Source organism: Pempheris klunzingeri, chromosome 4, assembly GCF_042242105.1.
Source record: "Pempheris klunzingeri isolate RE-2024b chromosome 4, fPemKlu1.hap1, whole genome shotgun sequence".
Lineage (NCBI taxonomy): Eukaryota > Metazoa > Chordata > Actinopteri > Acropomatiformes > Pempheridae > Pempheris > Pempheris klunzingeri.
Window position 1 is genome coordinate 15794711 of NC_092015.1, and position 20896 is coordinate 15815606.

At 41.3% G+C, this 20896-nt stretch overlaps 2 protein-coding genes across 2 annotated transcripts; one reads left to right on the top strand and one right to left on the bottom strand.

Moving 5' to 3' along the window:
• Positions 1-81: 81 nt before the first annotated feature.
• Positions 82-8646, bottom strand: aasdhppt (aminoadipate-semialdehyde dehydrogenase-phosphopantetheinyl transferase). Its single transcript, XM_070829638.1, has 7 exons — positions 8500-8646; positions 8254-8367; positions 7244-7364; positions 5992-6113; positions 5034-5195; positions 1405-1473; positions 82-1111 (listed from the first exon to the last, which is right to left on the bottom strand). Exons 1-7 carry the CDS (start codon positions 8641-8643, stop codon positions 944-946), a joined length of 900 nt encoding a protein of 299 aa, XP_070685739.1. The 5' UTR covers positions 8644-8646; the 3' UTR covers positions 82-943.
• A 1182-nt stretch (positions 8647-9828) lies between these two features.
• On the top strand, positions 9829-14823 carry msantd4 (Myb/SANT-like DNA-binding domain containing 4 with coiled-coils). The gene is made up of 6 exons (XM_070829400.1): positions 9829-9854; positions 10102-10259; positions 10579-10829; positions 11640-11735; positions 12542-12841; positions 14014-14823. The coding sequence occupies exons 1-6, from the start codon at positions 9829-9831 to the stop codon at positions 14752-14754; spliced, it is 1572 nt and encodes a 523-aa protein (XP_070685501.1). The 3' UTR covers positions 14755-14823.
• The last annotated feature ends 6073 nt before the right edge of the window (positions 14824-20896 follow it).

The following is a 20896-nucleotide window of genomic DNA, read 5'->3' on the forward strand; positions in this document are numbered from 1 at the left end:
TGCTTCACATCAATCAAAATATGTAAAACAAACACTTTCAATAACTAATTTGCTTTGTTTTTAATTATGTTTTGCTTCAAATCATTAACAGAGACGGCAGAATGTTAAAAGGACAACACAACGTGATCATGAGCTGCAGTACTATTGATTATTGACGAATAATCACACTGAATTTATACCCAGGTCAATGCACATGTACAAGTAAGACAGGAACATTACAGATAGTACAGGTAGTTATTGGAATAGTTATATACATTTCTTTGCGATGAACATTCTTTGCATATAAAAGTGGACAGTGTTTTTTCACCTTTTTCAGACAATGAAACTCTCTATTTAATCTACGATCCAAACAGGGATTTGGCTAAAATAAGTAAAAATAGGCCATTATTCATGTTACGCATTACTTATCTTACATATTATACATAGTATACACTTTGTATACAGATTACTTTCAATCAGTGTGCTATTTAAGGGCTGTTGGGATGTACAGGGATCAACATTAAGAAGCTCTGTGCAAAATCTTGGAAAAAGTGTATCCTGATATTACACAATCTGTATAGTTTTTATTTGTAAAAGACAGCTTCATCTCCCCACATTGACAGGAAGTTTATAAAATTCACAGGATATCCATCTATACAGCAAATACTTGGATATATTTACAGTTTTGTGAGTGTATCAGGTGTGTTAAGTTTTTATGTTGAGATTTTCTTCATCTCAATCGAGGATCTAAAGCCAGAATGCCGTCTGGACTCTGTGGTCCTCTGAGACAAACCTGTGATTTTTGACTTTATAAATAAACTTGACTTGACTTGTGTAGATTTGCGTTGAATGAGAAAGCAGCTTCAATGTCAGTGTGTTTCTTCTTTGGCACTTCCGAAAGGTGTGTGTGTAGGTGTGTGTGTGTGTGTGTGTGTGTGTGTGTGTGTGTGTGTGAGACTGGCAGTTATTTGGATGCGAGTGTATCTCTCTGTCTCTGTGGAGCTTCAGCCTTCATCTTGAAGCTGTCCCAGTAGGCGGGATCTTCTTCTGTCAGAGGGGAGGCTGAGGCGATGAGGTCGCTGAATGACAGTAGCGTGAATGTGGTGGGAGGAGGAAGAGATGGACGAAGACACTGAGAGGGAAGAGTGAAGGCAGTCTTTAATTACTGAAATTGACTGTAGTGACGAATAGTACTACAGTACTATATATATATATATGTGTGTGTATATATATATAGAGTACTACATTTGATGTTCTTACAGATGCAACAGACTTGAAATGTTTTTACCAGAAAAAGCAGTAAAACACAATTTTTCCGCCTGGTGTTAAGATACTCTAAGCACATCGTCTGCAGGGTTTTAGAGACACACAGACACATTCATTCCCAATGAGAGCAACTGTCAGATGTGTTAAAAGTGTCCTTACTGCAGAGCCTGGTTCGCCCACTGGTCCCAGTGCAACAGCAACATGATGGTCAGAATCCAGCAAGCTCTCCTGCAGAAACACATACACACGGATGTAAACACACACACACACACACACACACACACACACCAGCACGTGCAAAAATATAGCCTGCATATGATGGTAAAAATCCCCTTAACACTCTTTCAAATTGAGAGCAAATACATGAAATAGAACAAATACTACAGGACAAATAACACATATATTGCGCCCATATCATTTATTCAGACCTTCACCCCGCATGCGTCCACTTGTGCGTAATCTATTGAATATACGCATTTGAATATCTAGTATCTTTTTGCTTGATTTCTGCGGAGAGCAAGCGAAGCTCCAGTCAGATAACCGCTAAGTTTACAAGTCACACATGGCTTCCCAAGCAGAAATGGTGCCTGTGATACCAGGAAACAGCAAGCATAAATATATTCGCAGAGAAATGTCACTGCCTAGCTCGAAGATATAAATCCATTTTACATTAATATGATAAATGCGTGCAAAATCTGATTCATATCCAGTTTTCCAGCCTGACTTACATGAATCCATGCAGATCTTTTTTCCACTCTTGGCCTTCTTTACTTTATCATGAAACATGCTATTGACGTTACTGCGTCTTATATTCACAAGTCAAAGGACACAAACTGTTAGTCCGTCCTGCTGAGGAATAACTGTCAGAAACACATCCAGTCAAAGGTTTTGGGATTCAGCATTTTGTCCTCTCTCAGTCTTTGACTTCTACTCCTGATGCAATTTGTATTGCTGCTGCATTTGTAACTGGCAAAACACACTTCGACATTAAAGGCCAAACGCTTAGTGTGTGTATGCGGGAGTAACAGGTGGTGGTGGTGTGTGTACTGTGGGGTTAGTTACAAAAGATAGTGAGGGAGCATAGAGAGAAGCTCAAAGAAAAACGTATCACCAGGAACTGTATTTAAAGTTGTTGTTAAATAAGTGGAGAAGACTTGAATCTGTCTGGTTTGAATGTGTGCTATTTTGTCTCTCAGTGTTTCTCAGTGTCTCAGGGCTGCAGGGATGACATCACCAGAGGTCAGCAGGAAGTAATAAGTCTCATAGCTGCTCTCTGACCCGGCCAATCAGTGCACATCGAACCAGGGGACACGCGGTCAACGGCAGTGCTGCTCATCTCACGTCATCTCTCTGTTAACGCTCAGAGCTCCGAGTGTGTATATTTATATTGTATATACGACAAATCCGAAAAATTGATCCAGTTCGAGTTCATTTGACCTCTAAAGGTCACTGCAATCATTCACTGGTCACAACTAATGATGCCGCCGCTGCTCTATACAGAGAGACCAGCGGCGCTGACGTGTGCCAGTGCAGTCTGGAACATATGAAGCCAGTCTTTGTGTTATGATGCTGTACTGTACCAAGCATCTAAAATGTGAGATTATTTTTCATCTTTAAGCACTCTCAATCTCTCTAAGCCCTCTCATCTATTTCAGCCTTCATTTTATAGTCTCATCTCGTCTTGTCTTTAAGTTTATCCTATTGTATTATATTTATCATTTACCGTTATTGTTGCTTGTGTTGTTATCATTATTACAAGTTAAGGGAAAATTCAAGGACTTGGTGTATTTGTCAGTCACATTTAACAACGCCAGCATATTTCAGTGTACTTATAATATGATGACCGTATGCACTTTTTATTCCATCGATTTCATAGATAAGACTATAGACATTAGATTCTTTGGAACGAAAATTGGCGTTAGGGCTGAAACTAACGGTTGTTTATTATGTCAATCTCAATCACCCCGAGTCCAAGGTAACGTCTTTAGGTGTCTTATTTAGTCCGACCAACGGTTCAAAACCCTGAGGTTCTCCATTTGACAATTTAGTTTGCATCTGTGAATCAATATGGAATTGTTGTGATGACGGTCGTTTAAACTGAAATGACTGAAATATTAATTAAATGTGAGGCAGTGTGATTCCTCTTTGCTTCGCAGATTCTTGCTGCAACTTGCATTTGTTCATCCTTTGAATGCTTGCAAAGTCCACATTCTGTATATCGGTATTACTTTGCCCTACAATCTGCAGTTAAAAAGGGGACATGTGCATTACAGTCTACCTGCGATCGATATAAGTGAGCTGTTATTCTCTGGTGTGAAAACACAGACACTAAAACAGCATTAAGCCTCCACGACCCTGAGAGAGATAGAGAGAGGAGACAAGAAGAGACGTAACATCTGGCTTTTCAAACCAGTGGTAACCTTTTAGCAGTCACTTGTTAATCCCTCTGGCGCTAGGCATGGAGGAGGAGGAGGAGGAGGAGGAGGAGGAAGAGGAGGACGGGGAATATAGAGGAAAAATACAAGGGGAAAAGAGGACATGAGGCCAAAGGAGAGAGTGGGTAACAGTAAAATGAAGGAAGAAGGGGAAGAGGGAGGAAAGAGGAGGGGATATTAGAGAAAACATCTGAGAAAGATGTGGAGAGGAAGGGGAATGAAGGTGAGGAAAGACGAAGAGGAGAGATGAAATGGGAAGTAAAAGGGGAGAGGAGTGATGGCAACAGATGACCCTTCTGCTCTGACACTCCTCTAATCTCTTGTCATGGTGTTAGGGGGGCTGTAGGGCCACTTGAGAGCCCTCCTTTTGCAATCTCTTGTCTGTATTTCTCTGTAAGACCACCTGTGATTCACTTTGCAGAATGCTTTCAAGGGGCCAGCCGCTGGGGAACGGAGCACGGAGGACCCCACAGCAGAGCTGTCGAGCCCTTTGAACCACTACTTTCAAGCTCATTGATTCCCTAAAGCCTGCGCCAAACTGGGTCTGTACCTGTTACTATTCTGAAAATGTGCCACAAGACTAACTAATAAGAAGTAACCAAGTAGTGTTTAGTGTAACCCCATTATACAAAAACTGGCTGCAGTATTCGAACTAGCAACGTATCGTTACATCTGGCCTGAAGGAAGTGCTTTTCTCTTCTTTTCATTCTTGTTAAAGGAACAATTCACCATTTTTAACCTTTTTTGACTGCAAAAATGACAAGTTGGGGTTTTACAGGGGCGTTCTATGCAGAGCCCCATTTCTTGGCTGGGCACAGTGACTTCCTGGTGGCTTGTCATTGCTACGAGGTTGCCAAGCAACCAGCAAAAACCAGCCATGATTACACAAATGAGATGTAACGTGTTAATTATTGAGCTCTGAGGTGCTGGCAGGCACAGTTTGTAACCCCCAGACAGAGCCAGGCTAGCTGTTCCCCCTGTTTCCAGTCTTTGTGCTAAGCTAAGCTAACTGCGTGTTGCTGTAGCTTCATATTTAACAGACAGATATAAGAGTGGTATATGTAGCTCATCTATCTCTCCACAAGAAGCTCATAACTATGTTTTCTTTTCTTAAAATGTGGAGCTACTCCTTTAATTTGTGCTCAGAACAACATTTGACAAAACAGATAATAAAGCGGCAGTATGCCAATCTGGCAATTGATCAGTGCTGGCAAACACTGCAGACTGCCTCCAGCACAAACATCAGGGAGTAAACTGCACAATTAATCTGTCTTTTTAATTTATCAGCTTTTAGGTAGTCTTTGTTTTTTTGCCCTTCTTACTTCTCACACCTTCATCTTCAGACAGACTCACTTCAAGTATCCAGTCTTCTTCTTGTTCGTCATCTAGATACATCTTTGTCTGGCGCAGTACTCGGCCCTGTGTGAGCGCTTCAGAGGAAAGGTGAAACTCCACCCTCTGCAGGTTGAAACCCAGACCCGTGCCGATGGCTTTAATGAAGCTCTCCTTCAGGGCCTTGGCGGAAAGGGAGGAAACCCAGTCAGCTACATAAAAGTATTGCTAGTCAGTCATGCAGAGAATGATCACAGGCACATAAGGAAAAAAAGGACATTTGTATGTCTGACAAGCCGAGAAGGACAGTCTGTGCATGCTTCTTTGTGTGTGTGGTGTGTTTTGGCTCAGTAGCACAATAACTTAAAACCAACAACAGATGGGAATCTATGCACACATGTATAACAGTGTGTATACAAAAGAGCGACTTTGTGCGTGTGTGTTCAGCCAAAACCAACCCGGCTCAGCAGCCAATGAGCCACAATAACAGTATTACAAAGCTAATCGCTATGGCAACCATCGAACTCTGCCATTAGTCAACAGTGTGGTGATGATATCAGAGCTTGACGTCTCTGTGCCACCCTCTCAATCTCACAGCATCTTTACTTAGCACCACTGTTGCTGTCCATCTGTGTGTGTGTGTGTGTGTGTGTGTGTGTGTGTCAGAAAGAAAACACATGGAAGAAAGAAAGAACAAGAACCGAGAAAGATCAGAAAGAAAGGACTATTGTGCATCCGTGAAGATGAAAGGCAGAGACAGAGAAGAACAGAGTGTAAGAAAAAGAGGAATATGAAAGAAATGAGAGTTGAGGAGAGAAACATGTTTGCATGAAATGTAAAAATGTGCGTGCATCTTAAAGGACATCACCAATGTTATTTTCTTCCCATGTTTCCCTTTCACACATGCACAAACAACACCGGCCATGGGGCCCAGCAGCGATGCAATGTGACGACAGGGTAGTATGGTTGCCATGGTTACCCAGTGGCGGTAGAACGCAGCGAGCTGCTGGTGCTCCGAGCCGGCTGATTGGATGACGCTCCACTCGTGCGCTGTAAACTGACGAGTCATGATGCGGAAAAACTCAGGCACAGAGCTGCTACCTGGAGGAGAGGAAGGAGGGAAGGAGGGAAGGAGGGAGGTGTGAGGGCCAAAGGAAGGTAAGAGAAGGAGAAAGACATGTAAGGCAGAGATAGAAGCGCAGCAAAGATCATTCAAATATACTGTTTTTGAGATTAGTGCTGACTGCTTCCTCTCTGACAAACATCTCATAACACCACAGATTTAAATGCAACTATCACACACACACACACACCTTAACCTAAAACTTAAACCAAGTCTTCACCATAAAATTTGATGATTTGCATTATAGAAAGTGGCTTTTTGTCCCCATAATGAAGGCGAGTCCCCAGAATGTGACTGTATAAAAAGATTTATGTCCCCACAACATGATTGATACATAATGCACACACACAGACACACACACACATAGAAATCCAAACATTTGCACACACAAGCAGTCTTGGCCTACGCCTTTTCCATACACGGGGCAACAGTAGCCCCTTGTGGTTGAAATGGAGAATACACAATTAATACCATTTCTGGTTTACACTTCTGGGACTGAGGCTGATTATACTAACAGATTTGGCAGTTATGGATTAATTATCATTAGTGTGCGATGGTTGAGATGGACAGCTGACACAGATTTTCTTAAAGCTTTTCCCATGATCCAGATGGTACCATCATCATTCATTCCAGCATGTTTGACTTAGTTGTGGCTTGAATACTGGAAAGTCTCACATTACATGAACAAAACTAACTGAAGACTAGAAACAGACAACTAGAACTAAGTGTTTCCTCTGTGTGCCACTATTGTCCTTCTTTCCTCTGCCTCTTGCTCCTAGACAATAATGCTGCAAGTGACTGTTGTGTAGTGAAAGTTTCTGTTATAGGAAGTAAGTAAGTGAGGAGTTGAGCTGGAGAAAGAAAGCGTGCTCCGTCATGTGAGAGTGTTCGCTCAGCTCTTAGGAGAAAAGCATTTAATTCTTGAATGAGACTTGTTTCTTAGAGACTGGAAAAAATATTTGTGGTCACCTTTTCTAATTTCACACCAGGTGAAAAAGCCTCAATTATTGGTGGATGTGCCCTTTTTGTCAGTAGATGTGACTCAATGTGTCTGCAAATAGTGATTGACATTATTAGTACTGCTTCATCTACTAACTTCAGCATTTACCTGGCGTGGTGGTCTTCATGATATCCACTCCCACCTGCAGCCCCTGCTCTGCAGCAAGCACGGCGTAGTCCCCCTGGTGGGACAGGTTGAAACTCCAGGCCTGACCTGAATCTGAGCCGACCTGGACACAGACAGCAGGAAAAGAGATAAAAGAGATCAGAGATGTTCAGAAAGTAAGTATTTGCATTTTCACAACAATAACCATCGTCGTCATGGAGCTACTCTGGAGACTTCTGACAGCTAAAACAAGGGCATTTCCTCTGAGCTGTGTGAAGCTCTTCATTGAAATATAGCAAACTGAGTTCAGTCTTGTGTAACTTCATCAACTCTCTTGATCCCAATGTGCTAATTCAATTCAATTGGCTTTATTGACATGAAAGTCATAGTTGCCAAAGCAAAGAAATACGATTTTTCCACATATTTGGACGGTACACAATAACAGCAATCTGAACATTAACACAGTCAATACTCAAGTGTAGTTTAGCTATTAACAAGTGAATTAAGAGATTTTGTCACTGTCTTTTGACAATCACTTCTGACCCACTTGTTCATCCAAGCTTTGTTAAAGCGCCCACAGGAACGTCATTTTTTTAATTCCAACGCGGATCCCAGAGGTTCCAAAGATAGCAACTTCTGAATAAAATAATTAACGAATTATCTAGAATACTTTTTAATTTGATGGAGTGACGCAGCCATAAAATCATGGAGTCTTCAACTCAGTGTAAACAGCATGTAGCGTCAAAGAAAGACTGGAACAAGATGATTGTGTGTGTGTGTGTGTGTGTGAATACTATAAGACAGTGTGGTATAATCATACCCATAGACTGTATTAAAGACTTAATACATTCTGTTGGTATGATTAAAAGGTGCCTGAGAGATTTACAAGAGGAAAATTAGGCGTTTCTCCTTTGATGTACTGTAGTTACTGTAGTGCCGAATTAGCCCAGTACAAGGAGGTAAGCTATTAATTTGAGACTAACATGTTTTATGGAAACACTGTAGATAAAAACCTTCAGGGGTGCTGCCAGGTACGGTTTCCCTCTGGGAGATCGCTCCAGTCTGATCTGTGACCAGGGGACCCCCATCCTCTCACACACAAACCTCCTCAGCAACAACCTGCCAGCCTGGTGGGGTCACAGACAGACAGACAGACAGACAGACAGACAGACAGTCAGACAGACAGTGTACAACACATGGATATCTTGCATTATTGGTGCAGAAGGAGACAGACACAAAGAGTTCAGAGTCAGACTCACTAGTGCTGATTTGGCATCTTTGGCAAACACAAACTGTCCGATCCTGTCTTTCTCCTCCCGCTGGATGCAGCGAGCAGCCAGCAGCCAGTCCCCCTTGCTCGGTGTCCACGACCCACAGCGAAAAGCCCAGCGGACAGAGCCCATCTCCTCACCTGAGCTGTACTCCTCCACACACGCTGTTAGTGAGCTAACGTTAGCATTCCACGTTAGCATGTAGGGATTGACAGACAACAAAACCCCGGAAGTATTAAATCTCTGACATTTACGTTTCCACGATAGCGCTAATCTAAGGGCTGCGAATGAAGCTGCAACACAAAACTTTCACTTCTTTGTTTACATTTTTGATTTGACAGCGGTGCACATGCCCGGAAGAGCCCTGCGAGATTCAATGTCGTCATAAGTGGGCGCGGTGGAGGATTGGCCAATGAGAGCGACCCAGGCAGTGCACGACTAACGATACCTTCACATGCTCTCATGATTATTGTAAATGTAAACAAGCCGCGTTGGGGTTTCAATGACTATTAAGCTTTTTTCATACCAGAGAAGTGAAGTTTTAAAAAAAACATTTCATAGTGGCTAGCTGATTGTAAACATTATGCATCTTCGCCCTCTTTCTTAAAAATAATTTATTTTACGTAGATTACACCCTTGATAAGCATTTAAATGTAATTCTACTGCAACAAAAGACTCTGTTGCTTAAAAAAAGAAAAACGCGTGGTTTTATTGTATGGTCCAATTTTCTGTTCCATACTATTCCACCCGGGTAGCATTTTTAAAGTCATAATCCCAGTTTAAACGTCAGAATTATTATTTTTCCGAGTTACATTTGAATGCAACACAGAAATTGTACCTTTACGATTTTGTTGTGTTTGCTCTACATCTGTGTACGTGAGGTGAGTTGTCTTCACAACATCTTACAGATAAAGTGTTATTGGATTGTGTTGCGCTTGTCCGGTAGGAAAAATCTCACCTAAAATAGCGTCGAGTAAACGTGAATATAACTACAAATGTGCGTGAGATACAGCAGGGCATAACCTAGAAGCACAGATTGATTTGTACTGGTATTTTGCCCACGTCTAGGCTAATCGAAGAAACGTGCATTTCAACTATGAACCTCTTTATATTCACTCATATTTTTGCTGTATTTTAAACAGAGACTATGTAGTTGATATAGTGTATTTTCCACATGTGCTGCAGAAAAGATTGAAACATCTGTAGCGTTCAATTGGTGACAAATGTCAGCCTTCACACATGCTTACCTCAGAATCTGCATTTCTTTATGTTGGCAGGTATTTAAGTTAATGAGAGACCCATTTTTCAAAATATAACATGGTGAATAAAGGTGTTTCCCCTGTGTACCACAAACCCCCTTGTTTGTTCTTTTGAAATTTGTACTTTATTTAACCATATTGCAATTCTGTTTCGCCATATTGTAAATTCACCTGTTTATTTTTCTGTCTAAGTGGTTCTTACAAGGTACCTCATGATTTATGGTCTTGCTTAAAGAAGTATTCTTCCGTTTCTGGGTTATATAACAATCTGACTATCTTGACACACACTGTGTATTCCAATAACATTAACTTCTCCCTGTTTTACCTCCAGGAAAACCCCAGAGGCCTTTCAGCCTTTGATGCTTCTCCACTTGTGCAAGCTCACCTGTCGGCAGCCCAGGCCAGGGAATAAATGTGGAAAATCCTGCAAGTCTTGTTATGATATTTCTCTGCTGCCTTCAAGCTGCATCAAATCAGGGCCTCATCAAGGCAAAAAGTGAACCCCCCAACTCAAACTGGGAAAAAAGAAGACATTTCATAATTTTCTCCTCCAGCCAACCAACTGTGATCTCTGCAGCTATTCACACTTTTTTCCACCAGATAATTCCACAATTTCAAGTCTCACATGTCGTCCCACAGAGGCAGCATATAGTGTAACAGCTGAGATCAAGCTCCCAGGCGGACAACTTCACAGGGACCGCTGGAGGGGTTCCTCCCTGAGGAAAACTAATGCGCTTTTGAAGGAAAGCCGCATTGCGAGACATGGACTATTCTTTATGACAAACATCCCCACTTCTTTACATCTGAGGACTGAACCTCCTCTGTACTCTGTCTCTCTTTGTACCCCTCTCCTATTTTACTCCAGTTGTCTCTTCCTCGTTTCTGTTTCTCTCCCTTTGTGTTTTCTGGGCTTTCTGTCCCCTTGTTGCTGCCAAGCTGGATTTCCTGCAGGTGAAGCATCTAAAGAGGAAGAGGAAGAGCAACTACAGCGTGAGAGAAACACAGACTCTCATCAGGGAGATCCACAAGAGGAGAGACGTGTTGTTCTCGAGACAGCAGGTGTAGATTTCCCCTTCTCTTTTTATGTGAACTCGTACATTTGAACATCTATGGAGCTAATAATGCATAATAATGAAAAGAACGCGTCCCAGAAAAGTACCAACATGTTATGCTGCCAGCAAATGATATATAACCAGTTGTGTACTGCAAGGTATTCTGTATGCAGAATACATCTTTTTTTGTGCCTTTGATACAAATACCAGATGCTTCTCGTTCACAAACACTTTCGTTCTAAAAAAAAAAAAAAGTGTTGACGAATTGACGATTTCTGTCCTCTGAAGCATGCGCTGAGTTGGACAGACCAACAGCAGCACAAACCAATAAGCTAAGTCCTGTCTTAACCAATTAGCGATTTCCTCCAAATCTTTTGTTACCTCTTGTTAAATGTATGAAATGTGTTCACTCTACACTGACAAATTATTTCTTTTAAATATATAGTGTATACAGTGCATGACAACAATTAACTGATAAGCTCGTCCAAAATATCCAAAATTGATATATTGAATGACATTAGTAGATACATTGGTATTGGCTTTTGTTTTCTGTTAAGTAAAATGAATGTGTAGTAAATAAATGCAGACAGGCAGCGTTTCCAGTATCTCTACTGTCCACCAGAGAGCACTGACGCAGCTTTGGTGTGTTTCTATGGGAAACATTTTCTAATATTTTGACACACTGGTCGCACTTTTCTACAGACTTTCAAGTGATTCTTTGCTCACGACAACACATCATTTGGGGCGTCCATGTTAGAATAGTTATAATAAAACAATGTAATTGTTTCTTGGTCTTCTTATCTTTGTGTGTAAACAGAACACAGCCATTAATGAACTGAAGAGACGGGCATGGGAGGAAGTGGCACGAGGTGTCAATTCACTTGAGGAGGGAGAGCTACGCACGGCTGCTGAGGTGCGTTCATTTCTGCGGACAAATCAATCAATCAATCAATCTTTATTTATAGAGCGCCAGTTCATAACAGCGTTATCTCAAGACGCTTTACATAAAGAGCAGGTCTAGACCAAACTCTTTAATTAGAGAGAGAGAACCAACGATTCAGGAATTCAAAATTAACGATTCAAGAATCCCCACATGAGCAAGCATCAGATATTATATCAGGCAACAGTGGCAGGAAAAACTCCCCTTTAACAGGAAAGTACCTCGAACAGAATCAAAGGTGGGCGGCTTTCTGTCGGGGTGGAATGTGACTAATAGTTAGCAATATGGTGATTCATGAGCCAGAGAACCACAGCAGGAGAACCAGGACCACGATCCACAGGAACCTGAGATGAGAAAAGCACAGAAAGGCTCAGAGTAGCAGACATTAAAGGGACATGAGGCATAAGGATGGGAATAAGGAAGAGAGAGGAGCCCAGTGCATCATGGGGAGTTCCCCGGCAGTCTAAGCCTATAGCAGCATAACCAGGGGCTGCTCCAAGGCCTGAGCCAGCCCTAAACTATATACTTTATCAAAAAGGAAGGTTTTTAGCCGAATCTTAAATGTAGAGAGGGTGTCTGCCCCCTGAACCCAAACTGGAAGGAGATTCCACAGGAGAGGAGCCTGATAGTTGAAAGCTCTGCCTCCTGCTCTACTTCAAAAAAAATAAAAACTAAATCAGACTTTTAGAATTTGTATATGCATCCAAAAAAGCCCCCCCCTCCCTGTAACCTCTAGTGAGCACTACATTCTTTCCTTTCCTTCCTGATCTCCTGTACAGGTGAAGCGTCGTTACTTGGACTGGCGTGCACTGATGAAGAGAAAACAGCTTCAGGCCGAGCTCTCTCTCTCCTCCTCCTCATCCTCGTCCATGGCCCTGAAGACCGAGCACGACCAGTCGTCCCCTGAGCACGAGGCAGCCTCCCTTGGATCGGGGTGTGATCAGTTGCTCGAACTTTCATGCCTCTCAAAGGATTCCCACTGTGACTGGCCGGAGCTGGCGGCTCTCGGTGAGCCCAGCGGACAGACCATGATGGCACCGCCGGACGTGAAGATGGAGGATGATGTCAGTGAATACAGGGTAAGAAACAGAAGCTCAACATCCACATCAGGGTGCCACAGTAGTGTATGGTGTGTTTAGTATACAGTAGTGTTCCCAATAACAATACAAGACACCACAGATTCCCTCTATAGATTAGATATCCTTATTAAAACTATTAAATACACCTGCATGTTGATAAGGACAGAATTAGTTTTTTAACTGATTTATCCTTTTTGATACAGTGCTCTTATTAACACTGTTCATGTTATCAGAACAAGTAGCCTATATTGACCTATTGGAAGTATATGCTGAGTGAATTAGCTTAATTAATGTCCTCATCATCAGAGGTAGTTAAATTTAAGGTATCATGTCAGCACATTATGTTGCTCAAGTGTCTCTTTTTAGTTCAGACTTTTGATTGTGCTCATGGTAGAGATCAAATTAAATTAAGGCATTCATTAATATTAAGGCATTAAGATTATGATTTAATAGAAACTTGACATTTAATGTTTCCTGATTTCATTAAGATATGTTTTCAGATCAAATCATCATCTGTTCACACTGTGGTATTAAACTCCAGTTATTCAGTCTATTGAAGTTATTTATATTATCGGCCGGACAATCTGCAGTGGGAATGGAGATAATAGTTTTGTGTGTCAGACTAGAACATCATCAGCTTGCCACACACATTTGGACACATTGTTTTAGGGTGTAAATCACTGAGGCACAAACAGCCTGAGGTACAGAATACCAACATATGCTAACACACAAATGCTTACATTTGTATTCAGTGACAATAGTATATTTGGCAGAGGTGGTTTCAGATACTGTACACCTTTTGAATTGAATGAACAGCAAATTGCCCTCAAAGTACACCTGCGTTTTTTGTGAATGTTGCTTGCTCTCAGGTCTCTCTTGGAAAAGAGATCTTAATCTCAACAAGAGTGCCTGATTAAATAAAAAATAGAAATAAATAATTAAACGAAATGGAAGCTGCAGAATCATTAGTGTCATAAGTGTTTTTTTTGGTCTCCCGTACGGGTTGAGCTCCAAAAACACTGGATCGTACATTTCCCGTGATGCAAGTTATTTGCATCTTTTGTCAGGGTTTTATTTTGACCCGACTCTTGAGCCTCTCATGATGAGCAAACTGAGCTTCATGAGTAAAATCTGTGGAATTGCCCTTTAATTACTCCATTCTCTTCCTCTAGTTGGATGGTGATGGAGAAGGAGAAATAGATGAAGATGATATTCCCTCCCTCCTCAGCGACATTGAGTCACGTGGGGACGGGCATGTTAGTGAGGTTTACTCCCACAACGACTTGGGCGGGCTCAGCTCCTCCAAGGCTCCGCCCTCCATCTTCAGCAGAGACCTGCCTATGGCTGGTGGCCTCATGGGGATGCCAGCCCATGCTCTGGGTGGATTAACTCATCATGAAAACATAGGAATGGGATTTCTGGCCACTGTTGAAAAACGGCGTTTGGAGCTGGAAAAACAGCGCCTGGGTGTGGAAACCGAACGTCTGGCTGTGGAGAAAGAGCGGCTGGCGGTGGAGAAGGAGCGGCTCCGTCAGACAGAGGTGGAGAGGGAAAGACTGCAGCTGGAGAGAGAGAGGTTACAGGTGGAGAGGGAGAGGCTGAGGCTGCTGCTGCTCAACCAATCCGAGCATGTGGACTCCGCCTTTAACCTGCCGCCACAACAGGGCCCGCCCTCATCCTCCACGTCGTCTTTGTCCTCCACTCATGACGCACAGAGGGAGCGAGAGAAGGAAAGTAAAGGCTGGAAGTCGGTGGTGGATCTGGAGACGGAAAGGGTCAAACTAGAGAAGGAGAGGCTGCAGCTGGAGAAAGAGAGACTGCAGTTCTTCAAATTTGAGGCGGGGAGGCTGCAGATTGAAAGAGAACGCCTCCAAGTGGAGAAAGAGAGAATGCAGCTGCACAAAGATCACTGAGAAAAAGGCTCATAAGACAGAGAGAACGAGGGCGGTTTAAAGTGTGGAATACATTAGATTGTCACTAGCTTTCAGGGGCATCTTTAAAACTGAAAACACCCCAGAATATGTGGATTTTCACCGGCAGCTGTTCCTTTATCAAGTTTCCCACACACATGTCCTTCAGGGAGGATGTGAGGAGCTTAAATGATCATTCCTGATTGAATTTTGGCCAAGGAGAAGACTAAGATGGAAGGCTGGCATATTTAGAACCATCATGATAAAGTGCCTTAATAATGTCTTCATAAAATGGGTGTCAGGACAGAAAAGATGCTACGATAATAAAATCTAGAATTTGTTTGGCACACACAGCTGGTTGGCCATGATCATATTTGATTTATACACATTGAGAAGTTTTAACAGCTGTTCTCCATCTAAATACAAAACATACGGTATAAAACAGTACATTTAATGGTATCAAAGTAACATGTGTGCTAGTGTAGAAGTATTCAATAATGGTAAATATATATGAAAGAATGCAATCATGATGTCTTACTCTGCATTTATGCACCAAATCAGTGCCAATGGATCTACTGCATGGGTGCTTGACTATAAAATGTAGCTTCCAACAAAAGCACACAACTGTTTCTTGTGTAGAGATTTTTTTATGCTGTTTTGCTGTCAAGTGCTTGTGTTAAAATATTGTTTATATGGTAGTAAGATTTGTGGTCTTGGAAAAGAACCTGCATATCTGTAAAGAGCAGCTACTGGAAGTGAAATATTTTCTTCAGCTTTTATTAACAAGTTCTGTTGTGCTAGAAGTTTACTGTGATGTGTTACTGGCTACTAAAAACTATATTCTGCTACTGTGGACTGAAGGTTAGCCAACGGTTTGTCTCTTTATAGAACTTGAAGGTCACAATATCTGACCAGCAGCTCTTTTATTTTTCTGGCATTTCAATTCTATCCCTGATGTAAAAAATTTTTTATATTCATACATATTCTGATGATTTCTTACTCAGTCTCTGTGGATCTATGTTAATAAGTATGTAAATAAAGTTTGTTGAGGAAAAGAAAATTTCGTGATGATCAGAGGTGAATAAAATCTGTTAAACATTCAAGCCTGTGTTAAGTACTGCTTTTAAGGACCAGCCTCCCGTGGTCTCTCTCATGCCTTTATGTTCTCAGCATTGCCTTTGAAGAATAATGGTAAAAGAGAATAGACGATGATCCCGTTTTTTTGGTCTCCTCTGTATTGATGCTCCACAGGAAGCCCATCAGGGGTTCTCTGGATCAATGAGACTAATAAGAAGAGACGAGCGTTAAAAATCACTTTGAGAGCATTACACTGCATCTCTAAAGAGTCAACTTTTGAGGATTTCATGAAAGCTGATGTAACACAGTGACATTCGTGCCTTTTTGACATTTTGACATATTTAAATTGTTTATCTGTGTTATGGAGGCCAAGTTTTTTTCTGCAAAACTCTAAAATCACCTGTGCTACTACACACCTATACGCACACACAGACAGAGACTCAAATCAGGCAGATCGAATCACAAAGACTAGTTCATTTTATGTTGTTGTCTGCCTGTGAGATGAAAGCTATAAATACAAGGTCCTTCTTTAGCTCTGTCTGGTTTTAGAACTGGTGTAAAAAAAAAAAAATACATTGCATTGTTATGAGAAAGGTCCCTGAGCACTGGGGGCCTGCAGTGACTTGACCAACTGCTGTGTGGACTGTCTGAGACAAGGCAGCTTAGGCCAGAGGTAGACCCAAAAATACCACAGTATCATTTTGAATCCACATTTATTATGGCCCATCTTAGGTATTACAGTAATGCAATCAAATTAGAAAAGGTCTCCTCAGTATTTGCAAAATCACAGCTTTACAGTTGAAATGCAATAAAAACATCAGGGAATCTTAAAGACCTGTCAGAGGAGAAAAAGCTGAAAAGAAGATACGGTTCTGTATTGTTGTCCATGGACTGAGATGCCCTCAGGTCATCTGGCAGGCTGTTTCACATATGGGATTGATAAAAGCTAAAAGCTGCCAACTCATAGGCCACAGATCTCACTCTTGGTACAGCTAAAAGGTCTCTGCCCATGGATCTAAAGGGCTTGATACCCTAAAAGCATGTCTGACATTCAGCATACCCAGGTGCCTTGAGACTCTAAAAACAGTGGATGGACCTTAGAGATGATCTTGGATCTTTGGCAGTAGACTTGCTATGGAATTTCTTTTTTAGATAGGAGAAAAACACAGGTATAAAGCCAAGCCAAAATCATTTTCTGGATCACTTTGGCCACATTTTGTCATTGTTCAAATGCTCTGCATGTGACAGTTAACCGACTAACACTTAAGTTAGGGCTAAAAAATTTAGAATTTTCTGTTATTGTTTAGATGGAAAAAATCTTGATTTAGCTATGTCCTCAAAGCAGCATAGGGGTGAACTGCATCTGTGTGCTGACAGTCTTGGTGGAATTCAATTTCCTATCCGATCATGAGAGACGCTTCAAAGAAAAAGTGAGTACAAGGGGGGTGGTCGTGATGGGAGGGGAGCCGTGGATGAGAAATCAGGGTTTGACATGGATTCCCCTTAGAAAGGCATGCAAAAAGTGAGCAATTAAGTATGACAGGGTGAGGAAGTTTAAAGAGAGCAAGCAGAGGAATATAGAGTGAGAATAGAGTGAGAAACGACGAGGAGCAGAACAAAATGGGGGATAATGCAGAACGGAGAGAGGGATTGAGACAGAGCCAATGAAAATAAAAAGATGAAACATTATGAGGTCAATCTGCAGTGAAAATGAAGGAGGCACAGTGAAAGTGTGCGCGCATGTGGCCATTTGCACATGAAGGTGTAAGGTTAAAAGGGTGGCAGAACCACTTCAAAATTGTTATTTGCTTCATCTTCGGGTAAATGGGAAATACTTGTCGTAATAACCCAGCATGGTATGAGTGAGTGCGTGTGTTTGTCTCTGTGTGTGAGAGTGTGAGTGAGATGGGAAATAATGGTAAATGCTTGTCAGTGATGGCTCTGCATTAAGAGTGTTAGGTCCCCATGGATGAGAAAAAGGAGCCCAAATGACAAAATCGCAGCAGATAATTTAACCTCATAACTGCTGGCCTACAACAGCAGAGGCTATGAGACATTGAGAGTCTTCACAGAGCAGACACACAAAGGCTTGAAATTTCAGCAGTTCTTGAAGACATCTCAAAGCTGCTAAGTAATTGATTTGAATTCTGGCTGTGATTTGAATTTGCTGTAGTGATGAATCCTCCACCATGGTGTCATGGTTTCTGAGACCCCAGTGGGCACAACAACAATAAAATTGTACAATTAGGCTTGTGACTGTTTTTAAATTTCTCAACAACTGTCATTTTCTACCATGCTAGCAGGGTAGCTCTGGGGATGGTTGCATCTATGTTACTAGTTACTAACTTGGTATCTTCCTCGGAGCCTTTCTGTGCTTTTCTCATCTCCAAGGTTCCTGTGGATCCTGGTCATGGTTCTTCTGGCTGTGGTTCTCTGGCTTCATGAATCACTGCTGCGGATCATCAGTCGTGCTGTTATTATTGATATATTAACTATTGTCATGTTTTTCAATGTTACCAGATTGCTAATTATTAGTCATATTCCTACAGTCAGTACTATAGTTGCTGTTAGAATTTTAGTTGCTGTTTGTTTTCTCTCTCTCTCTCTCTCAGTCCAACCTCCATCCAACATGGACCCTGACAGAAAGCCGCCCACATCTGAGCCTGGTTCTGTTCAAGGTTTCTTCCCGTTAAAGGGGAGTTTTTCCTGCCACTGTTGCCTAATGTAATATCTCATGCTTGCTCATGTGGGGATTCTTGAATCCTTAATTTTGAATTCCTGAATCGTTGGGTCTCTCTCTTAATGAAAGAGTTTGGTCTAGGCTTGCTCTTTATGGAAAGCATCTTGAGATAACGCTGTTATGAATTGGAGCTACAGTATATAAATAAAGATTGATTGATTGATTGATCCCCAGATTAATCCTACTAACTCTGGTGAGCAGGAATTCATGTCCCCCTTGAGATGATATCACTTTGGTGGTATCCTGACTTTTCATCTAGCACCATCATTGGGTGAAAACATTTTGTTTGTTCAATACTTCTGACCTGCAAAACATATGACACATTTCCATTAGCTAGACTTTGTGTTTAGGGCAAATTATCAAATGTTAGCATGCTAACATGCTAAACTACTGTAAGGTATTGTTATGCGTTGAGAGCATGTTAACATACTGATGTTAACATTTAGCTCAAAGCAAAGGTATGCCTTTGTACAGCTGTACATGGCAGCTAGCATAGCTGCAGACTCTACACTTATAACCTTTCAATAAATGTACACTACACTGTGTTGTCATGTGATGTATGGATATATATTTGGCAGATCTGGTTTTACTGGCAACTGTGATGTAGCTGTTACAATAGTTCAGTCTTTCCCATACTTGCTATGCAACATTTTTACCTACTATAAAACAGTCTGTTCTGTACAGACTGTAGGAGACTCACTGCCAGTAATTATAGGTGGTGTACATTTCAATTACAAGATAACCTCCTTACTGCATTGTTATACTGAATAAAATAAGAAGAAAACATTTGAAAATGGGGATTAATATCGCTTCTATGATTTGGCTGTGAACGAAGGCTGAAGCCTGGTTGAAGTACACATTACAGGACCAGCATCAATGGATAAATGACCACACAGAGAGAGAAAGTTTCTCATTGATGTTTTACTAGAAAAAGAAACCAAATGGAAAGACAGAAATAAAGGAGGAAAGAATTTGTGTGTTAAAGCCAGAGTGTAGACAGCCCAGCAGTCAGCTTTTTGCTGTCTGTGCATGAAATCCTTCTGGAGGTGGCAAAGAAATAAACACAACAGTATCATACTTTAACTGCCTGGTGTTTCTGGTGTGGTGATAGCTAGATCAATGTTAACTGTCTCTTTGCAAATCTATCTGCTGTAGAAACCCACTATTTCTCTCTTGCTGAATTGCTGCAGTATTGCTGCACTCATCCCCTGGCCTGAGAGGAAGTGTTTGGGGACTGTCTATCTTGTTTCAGCCATAACAAAGGTTGTTGTTTGAGATACTTGTTATCTTGAAATATGATTTTCTATCCATGCTCTTTCTGTTGAGTTTGACTTGAATACATTTGAGTTTATCAAAGAAAACTTTCAGTGTTTCTTGTATGTGTAAAGGTTACTTACAATCTATGAAATGTTCACAACAAAGAGCCAGAAGAAACTCAGATTGCCAGTTGGTTAAGTTAAGTTCTCAATTTGACTCCATCCCATTATTTTGCAGTGTGTCAGGGCAGAAAACTAAGTTATTTGTCATTGCTGTCTTACAGTAGGGCAGGAAGGAAGATGAAAGCAAAAAGGGAACGAAACAAGTAACGGAACAAAGCAGATTTGAGAGATGCAATAGAGGGTGTAGGAAAAATGGTAGAATTTAAAACAAAGTTAGAGCAGGAGAGGTGAGCAGGGCGGAAGGTACAATATTTCATTCCCACATACAGTATCATAGTATTATGACACAATCTCTATGTTAAGTATCACCACCATGCTAAGTTGTATTACAACAAAAGAAGTAAAACTGCAAAAATCCAAATCCATAAAAATATATATATTTTTTTTTCCTAACTGTTGCTCAGATATTAATGTGATGTATATTTTTCTTTCCCCAAGGCTGGCAGTAAGTAGATGTTATATACCAGATTTGAAAGATTTTTGTAGGTTTGACTGCTGCTTGCTTAGCCTGATGGATCCAAACATGTCCCCAAAAAGTGCAAACACTGCTCAGTTCGAACTCTTGTTGGATTCCAATCTGGCTCACTCATAACTGGTGAGAAGACAAATAACAAAAAGCACAGAGGCAATATGAAATGCAACACAAATGCTACACTCTGAAAATGTCAGACAGCATTGTTTCCCTACAGTACATTAATAACAGTGACCCGTCCTCTTTGGAGGTCTGCCTAAAAGTGTTCTCATTGTATGGGCTTCGGTGTTGAATTCTGGCATCTACGTGTTGTTTCAGGGGTGTTTGCAGCCCACCAGCAGAAGATTTAGGGGTACAAAACACTGATGGACAATGAAAAATGGTGAATAGCTACTCGTGAAACAGACAGACAGACAG